The sequence below is a fragment of the Ciona robusta genome, chromosome 14 (assembly GCF_009617815.1).
Source record: "Ciona robusta chromosome 14, ASM961781v2".
Taxonomy (NCBI): domain Eukaryota; kingdom Metazoa; phylum Chordata; class Ascidiacea; order Phlebobranchia; family Cionidae; genus Ciona; species Ciona robusta.
The window spans coordinates 4562664-4573846 of NC_143248.1; the positions used below are offsets into that span (position 1 = coordinate 4562664).

Genomic DNA, 11183 nt, shown 5'->3' on the forward strand with positions numbered 1-11183 from the left:
TGCATATTATTTACCTAATGAAGTAATTTATGATTGTAAGCAATTCCCATTTAAACCAAAATAACGACGAGAAATCACGTTGTTTATTTTAGAAGCGATAAAACTCATTACGTTTCGTGACCTTTACTTGATAGAATGTTAATGCTGTTTTAACTATAGACCTTATTCTAAAAAGACTTACGATACACTAATATGCACTTAATACGTATTAAAGAATTAAATTTAGTTATGCATCTATTTTCTAACAGACAATTTAAAAGCATGAACAGAGTTACGAATTCTTATGCAGGCATATATTGGCTACTATATACACGAAACGCGATAGCGTGCTTACGTATTGTGTGACCATTAGACGTCTAATCTATATTTGCGTATTCACAAATGTCACCTACGGAATACAATCACTCAATTTAAATTCGCCACTGTAGTATAATGATCATTTGACTTGAAGGGGTTGCGCGTTACATGTTACTATATTTAGAAAGTAACTTTCGTCTTGGGTAAATATCTCCCCATAGCGTACTACTTTATAAGATTTCTATATGGTGTAAGTATACATTTACTTGATAAACCGCCCGGGGCAAAATGTGTACGACGCTGTTGTAAAATCAAATTATCAACAGTATGTTATTCAGAATGTGAGCTCCTGTTATAAAACTTGAACTGCAGCGAATACATCAGTAGATAAAAGTATAAATGGCGACTTAGTAGCAAAATTAGCAAGTTGAAAAGTTTTGGTTGCCAGTTATATAAGTTGGCAGATATAATGCCCGGATTGTTCAGACCAGCATTACTGGCTGTTGTGATATTTGCTCTTTCGGTGGTTTTCATTTTCGACAGACAGCGGGTTCTAACTGAACAGGTTAATTACATTTTCTGTTATTTTTTTCTACAGGGCATTATGGTAAATGTTTTGTTGGTTTATAAAACGTTAGTCCACCAGATGAGCCCAAAAATGGCTGTTTTACTTATTTTTTTCTTCACAACAAAACTATATATGTTGTTGCTTGTACGTTTATGTGTCTACGAAGTGTCGTTTGTTAACTGTATTTGTGACATTGCTATACGATTTAAAGCGATGTTTGCATCTGTAATTCCTACCAGCATTACCGTTAATCTTATATTAGACAACGTATGAAGTACTCTTGGGTAAGATGAGACACCTTTGGCACATAATACCCAAATATCTTATTCGTGGTGTAAACAATTAACAACGGTCCATGGGAGTCGTGAGAATACGGTAATATAATTCTGTAATTCTTTACAACTAAAGGGGACGTAACATAAGTAAAAAAAACATGTGCCATTTTACCCAAGCCTACTATAATATATCACAGATTTCTTCAATGTTTGATCGGGTTGAACTTATAAAGGAAGAACAGCTCAGACTTTCCGTCATGCATGACCGATTTGCCTCTGACGTCAACAAAACAATGTCCGTAATGCGATCTCAGGATCGTCAGATCGAAATCCTGGACCAGCAGTCGCGGAGGTACAACCTCCGTTTTCTAGGGATCCCAGAGCGAGAGGACCAAGATCTTTTATTTTTGGTTTCTGAGATCATTGAGAGGAAGATGGGAATCACAATTGGGGGTCGAGGGATTGAATCAGCGAAAAGAATCGACGAAGGTGTTAGACCGAGGTATATCATGCATGAACAAGCCTATCAGACAGTTATATGTATGGACATATATATATTAGGTTGGGGAATATACGGGTACCTTTAGCACATTATCCAAATATCCTGAACGTCTTTTAAACAATTAACAACGGGCTATAGGAGTCGTGAGGATACGGTTTTATAATTCTTTGAATATTCTCTGTTTACTACCAAATGAACAAGAGTATAGGATAAAAAGGTGTCCCATCTTCCCCGTCCTATAGAGGACCTATGCTGATAGGCCAGACGAAACGCGTGCCATTTGAATATAGAAATTTTGTTTTAACTCTGTGCTCCCACCTTAAGGCCAGTTCTGGTAAAGTTCTCTCGGTGGAAAGAAAAGTCGAGAGTTGCCCACAAACGAAAATCACTTCCTAAATCTATGGAGATCGAAGACGATCTCACCGACTTTCAAAAATCAGTCAAATTTCAACTGAAAGAAATTGCCCGGAAAGCCGAAAGGGAGGGCAAGGGTGTAAGATGGTACGGAAAACAACTTTTTGTGGACGGAAAAGAAATTAAGTTGGAAGACGTTCGAACATGAATGGATAAGTTTCCTTTGTTTTTATATTCTCTTTTCACTACCTGTCAGTTTTGTGAAAATGTCGAAATACAAATATTATATTTGGGCGTTTTTACGACTATTAAAAGCGTTCGAATGGCTTAAGATGTATATGCGCCAACACTTTACAAGCATATAATGTTTCCTTCGGTAACTATTTGCATTCCCGTACCATTTCGTAGGTATTTTATTAACTATAATTTCTCCATTCGTCAAAGTCTGGTTCCACAATTAGCAAAGCTGCTTCGACCAGTCTCGTGTTAGGCTCCCCGGCACGAGTGCAAACACAGATAGTTCTCGGTCGATTTACCAATGCCGGGTAAAACGTTGTGGGCAAAATGGAATCCGTTTTTGATGTTGGTACCGGTAATGACAGCGAAGGTTGTATCTTCCCGGTTGTGATCGGAGTTGAAAAAGTTGCACTGGTAGCTACAGTGGTTGGTGTATTAGTTGGCCATGATGTTGTATGGGGTGGGATTCGATCCCGGTTACAGTTGCTTTTCTCCCAGCAGCAGTCGAAACATATGCTAGGGTTTAACCCCCTTCTAAAACGATGTCGTTTTATTAAGGAATCAGTATACGCAAACAAAACGACGAAACATAGGTAATCGGGCATAAGGTGTTATAAACAGAACACCCCTGTTATAACAGCGTCGTTGCCCGCCATGTTAGGATAAATAAGTTGCATTCAATCAATCTTTTACTGGTGATATTTTACCAGACGTCTAATAATAAGTCAGTTTAAGGTATAGAGTTAAGTGTATCAGTTTACCTATATGCTTTACATCTTTGTCTATTTTGACTCTGCATTCTTTGACATACTTCTTTCTGCTTGCACCTTTTCGTCATGATTGTAATTCCATTCTCTTCTCTCCATTCGGTAACACACGCCTGTAAAAGTTACATCAATAAACTTTTATATTCTGCCCAAAGTTCTCTCTTATCTCCTACAATACCTCAAAACGCCAACAGAGCATTCAGTGACCAACCGTTTAATATTTGATGAAATGACGCGTCCTCGCATTAAAGAGCAATTTCATTTTATGCACAAGAACGTCTTATAAAATAAAATCGCTCAAAAAGGAATACCAATATCAGCTACTCAGTAGTTTGGGAAACGTGCATTTATTTATATTGTACCATAGGGTAAGATGGGACACCTTGAGCACATAATATTTAAATACCCTGATCGTGTTTTGAACAATTCACAGCGGTTTATGATAGTCTCGTTTACGCTTTACAAATGTTCTTGTTTACTACCAAAGGAAGTATAGAAAACGGAATAAAAAGCGTCCCATCTTTCCCTCACCCTACAATATAGTAGGGTGGGAGAAGATGGGACACCTTTTAACTCTATTTTCTCGCCCCATTCATTTGTAAACCAAGAACATTCAAGGAATTATAAAACCGTATCCCCACGACTCCTATAAACCGTTGTTAATTGTTTAAAATATCATAAGGATATTCAGACATTAAGCGATAAAGGTGTCCCATCTTCCTCCACCATACTATATTTATTTTTCCTATCAAAATAATATACCTGATTGCTGTGACATACTTGTGGTGTCCCGATACGGTTACATTCCCTTTGATTTCTTGCATGACACTTCCAGCATAATAGAGGCGAAGATCTAGAGATCCAATTGGTTACAACAAGCCAAACCAACCATGCTTTCATATCGGTACTGAGGGAAAACACTATCTTTCTCATTATTCCGTTGTATAGTAGGGTGGGGGAAGATGGGACACATTTTCATTCTATTTTCTCGTCACATTTGGTAGCAAACAAAGAAAATTCAAATAATTATAAACCGTAATCCTTCCGACTCCCATATACCGTTGTTAATTGCTTAAAACACGATCTGAATATTTGGTTATTATGGGCTAAAGGTGTCCCATCTTCCCCCACCCTACTATTTATCAATATACTGGGTTATAAGCTATAGGGTGTTGTAGACTCATTAATACATACGCTAATTAGACTAATTATAAGTAATATATATCTCATACAGAACTTAGCTTTCGCTTTATAATCCGATTATTAAAACCAAATATATCTATTGAAAAGGATATTCGATACTCTACAAATATAGTCTATTCCATAATACATATCATGCTATACTGCACAAGAGGTATATGTACTCAGCTAGTAATTTTAAATTGAAATCCTATTTAATAAAGTTGCAACATCAGCGACGCTCCCGTGGCATAAATAAGAAATAAGTTGGCAGCAGAATAGGATGATCAAATAAAGTAGCGCTTATCGAGCTTGTTATTATAAAAACATGCGGCAGAAAACGTGTTTTAAACTGCTGAAATATTCATATTATTGTTGTCAAAGTCAAAATAGCAAAGCGCGAAAGACGATAAAAGTATAGCAGGATAGGGAAAGACGGGAGGACGCCTCCAGCACATAATATCCAAATATCCTGATCGTGTTTTAAACAATTAACAACGGTATATGAAAGTCGTAAGGATGCATTTTATAATTCTTTGACTGTTTTTTGTTTATTACCAAATAGGACGAAAAGATATAATAAGAAGGTGTCCGATCTTCCCCTACCCTACTATATGTGTTAATATTTTGTTACTTCTATAGAGCAAGTATATTCTACAGAGCAAGTATGACGACTTCGCTGTAAGGTAATATTGTAGTTTTTATGCTTTTACTATAACGTTGGTTAATATAACGTGTTTTTCAGACCTCGAAACAAAGATATGAAAGATAACAAGAGCGTACAATGCTCCAGCCGGAACCCGTAAACCATTTGCGTTTTTTATTCAAGTTAAATACACAACACATATGGGTATAACGTTTAATTGCGTCGAATCAGATGCGTTTAGTCATCGCTTCTTATTGGTTTCTTATGTTAGTTTAAAATATACCTTGATCCCAGTCTCGCAAAAAGCAAGATATTTTATTTAGAAACATTTCGAGGGATAGTAAGGTGGGGAAAGACGAGACACTAGCACATAATATCCTGATCGTGTTTTAAACGATTAACAACGGTCTATATCGGGGTCGTTAGGATACGATTTTATAATTCTTTGAATGTTCCTTCTTAAATACATTTTACAAAAATGATATAAACGTTTTGCATGTGTAGTCGTACAGTATTAGTGAATACTAAGTTAGTGAATTATTAAGGATTTGAGTTGCACCTGCTGCGTGGCCTATACATAGGACATGAACCGTTTCATATTTGAAAGAGAGGTTTAACTTCAAAAGGGGGAATCTGCGTTCATCCATGAAGTCGAAACACTAAGTAACTAGGCGTGTGCTTTAGCTCAGTGAGATAAGTGTTTGCAGCCAAAAATTTGCGGAACCGGGTAACTGAGTTAACTCCGGAAATTGATAGGAAATTATTATGCAAGATTCAAAGGTCTTAGTTTACAAATAATGCAGACAGCCGTATATGTCTGTAGTAAGAGACTTTACACTAAAGTCGTTTTTAAACAGTAAGGACCAGTAGGCATTAAATTGTTAGTACCACTATTAATAACGTTTGTAGGTTTAAAACCAATACGTTTATTTTAAAATAGATATAGAATACGAAATGGGTATTTTACCGAAATTTAAAGACGCTGGCTTTGGTTGGTATGAGTTCCGTATGTGTCTTCTTATTGTGTACATAACCATGCCAACCGCTTTTCAAATATTTCAAGTTCTTGTCTCACAGTTTACACCGGAGTTTTATTGCCAACAACAAGTAAGTATTTCACCAGCAGTATATCCAAAATAATACAGCATAATTATATTTAAGCATGTTCATTTACAAGTCTATTTTATTCATATAAAGTAGCCTACGTCAGAGAAAATGGACCATGTTTTTATTCTCTTTTATTGTTCGATTCAGTAGTAAACACAGAACATTTACTGAATTATATACAGAACTGTAGCATCATGATGCTAGAAGAGTGCTGTTAATTAATGATACGAAATATGATGAATTATGTGTTAACGGTATCCATATATAACAGTACAAACCTAAATTCTCCTAACCTTATATGATAAACCATTCATATTTTTCGTTTTAATACAGTCTTTGCTTGGGGATACGACGCAGTTCGATGTAAACAACTCAACAAATGGAATGCTTGTTACGGATGACGTTTGCACGATCCCCAAGAGTAATCATTTGACGACGGGTAATTGATTTCGTTTAGTCCAAGGCATGTTAGTTGGCATATTAACCAGCAGTTTAAACGTCTACAAAATGGCATGCACTACCTTTTAGTTATTTTAAACACATTCGGCGTTGTTTAATCTAAACAACATTAAAGAGGTGTATAAGATGGGACACCTTATTGTTTTATTTTTTCGTCCCTTCCAGTAGTAAACAAAAAACATTTAAAGATTTAGATTTATAAAATCGTACCCTTACGACTCCCGCGTAGACCTTTGTGAATGGTTTAACACGATCAGGATAATTGGATATTATATGCTAAAGGTGTCCCATCTTACCCCGCAGTACTATAAACATGTCTCGTGCAATTTGTTCCAGATAATTCAAGCTACATAAAAGACGTGCCAGTATGCACGAGTATCGTTTACACGGGAAATTATACATCCGCCTCTATTGAAGTAAGTAAGAACTGATGATATTAAGTAACGGACAATATAGTGATATCTAATAACACGGTCTATGTTTTCATTCTCTTTTATCGTCCTATTCATTTGTAAACAAAGAATATTTAAACAAATTATATAACTCTATCCTTATAACTATAAAAAGAGCGTTGGTATTTGGTAAAAACACGATTAGTAAATATGAGGTGAGAAAGGTGGGAGTAGATGGGACACCTTTTCATTCCATTTTCTGGTCCAATTTGGTGGTAAACATTAAACATTCCAAATATTATAAACCATAGCCTTACGACTCCTACCCTGCTATTATATGCTAACGGTATCCAGCATACCCTACACTCCTACAGTACTATACATGTGGGAATAAAACATAAAGCATGATAAAGCATGATAAATACTGATAACTTCCTGTTTCCTGATTCCTGATTGCATAGTTTGATATGGTATGCGACAATGGTTGGCGACGACCGTTATATTCTTCATTGTTCATGATTGGAATGACGATTGGGGGAATCTTTGGCGGAGCAATATCAGACAGGTGTTTATTTGAATTTAAATATGTTGATTTCTAGAGTGGTTTTTACCTGAATAAAAACAAGAACAGTTTTACAAACTAACTATATAGGCTATTGACCCCCTTTAAACGCCTTTATGCCTACTGATTGACGTATATAGTAACAATATGCTTTCAGCCATGAAATTGTGTATATACATAATTGGCTCTTATAGCTTTATTCTTGTTCGTACCTTTACAGATTTGGTCGACGAATTGTCGTTTTGGTTTTTACATTCTGGCAATTCATTCTCGCTTTAGCAACAAGCTTCGTAGCAGACGCAACCACATATGGAATATTATTTTTCTTCAGTGGATTTGGTTGCCTTGTCAGTTATCAAGGCGTTGCTGTTATGGGTATTTTGCAGTTTCTTTTGTATGTGTAGTAGAGTGGGGAAAACGGCACACATTTTTATTTTATACGTCCCATTTGGTATAGTAAACAAAGAACATTGAAGAATTACAAAACCGTATTCTTCCGAAACGAGTATTTTTTTGCGATTCTGTTTCATTTACGGTGAATGACAGAACATAAATTTTATTTATTACTTCGAATACAGTAGCAAAGAACAAATTAAATAAAAAATGACAATAAAACGACCATTGTTAAAAGCATGCTACAAGTAAAAGCTATAAACTTAAGGATATATGTCAAATAAAATTGTGGGTGCTGAACCCACAAGTCACCATCCACTTAACTCTTGATTAAAACACAGGTTGGGAAACAGTTCCACCAAGTTTTCGATCTTTCATGTTCTTTATACAAGGAATAGCCTTCGCATGTAGTTATTTGTTGTTTGGTCTGGCGACTTGGATTTTTCAAGACTGGCGGTGGTTCCTAAGAGCTTATGGAATCGCTGGAGTTTTCTACATACCTTCTTTCTGGTCAGGGAACGTTCGTTTATCTATTTTTTTATAAGAAAAAATTGTAAATGCAGTAAAGCAGCTTTAGGTGTATTTTTAAAATGGGAATTTTTTAATTTTTTTTTATGTTTTTTAGATTTTTAAAAATAATTTTAACAGGTTGTTTGACGAAACGGTGCCTTGGCTTCTTGTAAATAAAAGACACGAAGAAGCGGATCTTTTGAGGAATAAAATAGCAAAAATAAATCGAAATTGTAATGAACATAAAACTGAGGACAGCGATGTTAAAAACGTACTCTTGGAAATGAACGAGAAACAAAATCTTCTGAAGGCTTTTAAATCTATTCTGAAGTCTCCGTACATGTTCATTCGCGTGATGATTATATCTCTGTCTTGGTAACTAAGTTTTAACTCATACTTAATGCATATCTAGCGCTCATATTATTTTATATTTCTAGCGCTTCATAATATTTTATATGAACAAAAGTCCATTTGCTTTCAGGTTCACAGTGAGCCTCGTATACTTTGCAATAGCTCTTAACACAAACGGATTGAAAGGGGATCGAATATTAAACATTGTGTATGCTGCACTCGCTGAGTTAGGAAGCGCAATCTTGTACTTCTGCTTCGTTAGAATGAGGGGCCATCGCAATTGTTACATCGGGTTTATGACGCTTTGTATGATATCACTCTGCATTACTCTTGCAGTAGACCAAGGTACAAACGCAGGAGTCTTAAAACTAACATAGAAAACTCTTTTAAATTGCACCAAAAAAGTGCGTTTGAAACCCTTACAATATTATATAATATATATGATGGTTAATATTTATTTCTTTTGCCAGGTGTTGTGGCTGGGTTTACCATGTTCAGTAAACTAATGGTAGGAACTGCGTTTCTAACAGTCTATACATACTCCGGTGAACTGTTCCCTACAAACATCAGGCAGTCATTACTTGGTTATTTCTCAGGCTTATCCAGGGTGGCTGCCAGTACAGCTCCATATATCATATACGCAGGTATTGAATGAGTAAGATGTTAATGCATATATAACTGTGGGGTAAGACAGGAACTGTTAAACCATAATATCCCATATACTTTCTAATCGTGTCTTAACAACTAATAAAATTCTTTTATACAGTTGTAAGAATACTGTTGTGTAATCGTGTAAATGTTCTTTGTAACTTCTAAATGGGACAATAAAAGCGATCAGCAAAAATTGATAAAAATCTCATTTCTAGAAAAAGGCAACAATACGACACCAACTATTATAACTGTTACGTTGGTATCGTTATCCATTGTTGGGTATATGTTTCTACCTAAAACTAAAGGGAAGAAACTGCCACAAACGGTAAAAGAAGCCAACTCCATGCGAGGGTAAGGTTACTAATAAAAGTATAACCTTCGTTGTAAAAATGTGGTTTAAACTAATATTTAAACTACATATTTCGACAGGGGCCTTCTTACATTGTGCAAAAATGAACAAAAAGTTGTTGCTGTAGAAGAACCTTAGTCTTGCTATATTATATTTAGTACTGTGTGGAAAGATGTGCCACCTTTATCGCATAATATCTAAAGATTGTGGTCGTGTTTTTTTTAAAGAGAAAATAACGATCTATGAGAGTCGGCAAAATGCGTTTTTGTATTTCTTTGAATGTTCTTTGTTTATTACAAAATGGAACGAGAAAATAGAATAAAAATGTGTCCCATATATCCCCACCCTGCTGCAAGTAACCATATTGGTTTATAGCCTGTCACATTATATCATATGAAGCGCACTTTTTCAACAGTACACAAATATAGAAATTTGCGTTGTTCTGCCGTGGGACTTCAAACACCTGCTGATCGATACACAAGGCAACCGGTACAGTTTATACACCTTTAGGTACCCCATTTAGTCAGTAAACAATATAGACCGAACACCACAAAAGCTGGGATATGAAATCATATGGTTTGTACATTGGTTTGATTTTGTTGTTATGTACAGTTTTAAGATCATATGGTTTGTACATTGGTTTGATTTTGTTGTTATGTACAGTTTTAATAATAAAACTCCAAATGCTCCGAATTCATATTTGTCAGTGCCAGTTCCACCAACCCGCCCAAGCAAGGTCAGTTTCGGAGATGGAAAAATGGTTCGTGACATTGAGTGAGTATAGTGGTAATGCCACATGTCTAGGCGTTAATTTATTTATTTGATGAATGAATGGTGATTTTTGAAAGGCACATCAAAGAAGAATTGGGCGGGTTGGTGGAACTGGCACTGACAAATATGAATTCGGAGCATTTGGAGTTTTATTATTTTAGGTAACGTTAGTCTTTATGCGTCAGCAGGGCATTGAAGTTTTGTAAAAACGTTTTACAGCTGCATAATATGCCAGATAGCCTATAACAGCCTGAAGTACATCATAAATGTTAAACTGAACTGATTTTAATCTCTTTGATATAGGCTGACAGTTTGTTTTGTGATTTGTAGGTTACACGATTTGAACAAAGATGAGATATTGGACGGTAACGAGCTATATGCTGCTCTATCAGAAGGCGCTGTCAACTTTGGTCTAAGCGAAGACAACCCAGCAGAAAAAGAAAAATATCTAATAGGTTTGTATACGTTTGAAAACTATATTATGTGCTTATTACATATTGTTTTAAATATATTGATATAGAAGCAGTTGATCATCTTTTGGAAGAAACAGACGCCAATGATGACGGATTGGTTACATGGTTGGAGTATTTAGCGAAAACTAGAGACTTTGTCGATATGTAGACATTTGTTCTTGCAAGTTTTCTATACTTTGTGCTGTTAAAACACAGTCTATATATGTTTATTTCTTCACTTGTTATTACGCGACATGCAAGTTATAGTAAATGCCAAAAAGCGTGACCATGCATACTCTCTTGCTGTTTAAAACCCTGTCACACATTTACTAACTATTGGATCAATGCAAAACAGGTATTA

At 35.6% G+C, this 11183-nt stretch overlaps 4 protein-coding genes across 6 annotated transcripts; 3 read left to right on the top strand and 1 right to left on the bottom strand.

Moving 5' to 3' along the window:
- The first annotated feature begins 588 nt into the window (after nucleotides 1-588).
- On the top strand, nucleotides 589-2292 carry LOC149725209 (uncharacterized). 3 transcript variants are annotated; one of them, XM_089892851.1, is made up of 3 exons: nucleotides 589-862; nucleotides 1338-1642; nucleotides 1967-2292. In XM_089892851.1, exons 1-3 carry the CDS (start codon nucleotides 767-769, stop codon nucleotides 2202-2204), a joined length of 639 nt encoding a protein of 212 aa, XP_089748977.1. In that variant the 5' UTR covers nucleotides 589-766; the 3' UTR covers nucleotides 2205-2292. The 3 variants fall into 3 exon arrangements, with proteins under 3 accessions (XP_089748977.1, XP_089748978.1, XP_089748980.1); XM_089892852.1 differs by lacking the exon at nucleotides 589-862 and adding an exon at nucleotides 899-1149; XM_089892854.1 differs by lacking the exon at nucleotides 589-862 and adding an exon at nucleotides 900-1240.
- Nucleotides 2223-3915, bottom strand: LOC149725210 (uncharacterized). The gene is made up of 3 exons (XM_089892849.1): nucleotides 3763-3915; nucleotides 2995-3113; nucleotides 2223-2767 (listed from the first exon to the last, which is right to left on the bottom strand). Exons 1-3 carry the CDS (start codon nucleotides 3898-3900, stop codon nucleotides 2413-2415), a joined length of 612 nt encoding a protein of 203 aa, XP_089748975.1. The 5' UTR covers nucleotides 3901-3915; the 3' UTR covers nucleotides 2223-2412.
- Nucleotides 3916-5452: 1537 nt separating this feature from the next.
- LOC149725211 (solute carrier family 22 member 4-like) lies at nucleotides 5453-9973 on the top strand. Its single transcript, XM_089892821.1, has 11 exons — nucleotides 5453-5932; nucleotides 6266-6371; nucleotides 6728-6807; nucleotides 7245-7348; nucleotides 7566-7720; nucleotides 8080-8248; nucleotides 8387-8623; nucleotides 8730-8944; nucleotides 9070-9243; nucleotides 9466-9601; nucleotides 9680-9973. The coding sequence occupies exons 1-11, from the start codon at nucleotides 5780-5782 to the stop codon at nucleotides 9735-9737; spliced, it is 1587 nt and encodes a 528-aa protein (XP_089748947.1). The 5' UTR covers nucleotides 5453-5779; the 3' UTR covers nucleotides 9738-9973.
- A 173-nt stretch (nucleotides 9974-10146) lies between these two features.
- On the top strand, nucleotides 10147-11105 carry LOC149725212 (multiple coagulation factor deficiency protein 2 homolog). Its single transcript, XM_089892863.1, has 5 exons — nucleotides 10147-10226; nucleotides 10313-10373; nucleotides 10448-10531; nucleotides 10701-10825; nucleotides 10891-11105. The coding sequence occupies exons 1-5, from the start codon at nucleotides 10163-10165 to the stop codon at nucleotides 10989-10991; spliced, it is 435 nt and encodes a 144-aa protein (XP_089748989.1). The 5' UTR covers nucleotides 10147-10162; the 3' UTR covers nucleotides 10992-11105.
- The last annotated feature ends 78 nt before the right edge of the window (nucleotides 11106-11183 follow it).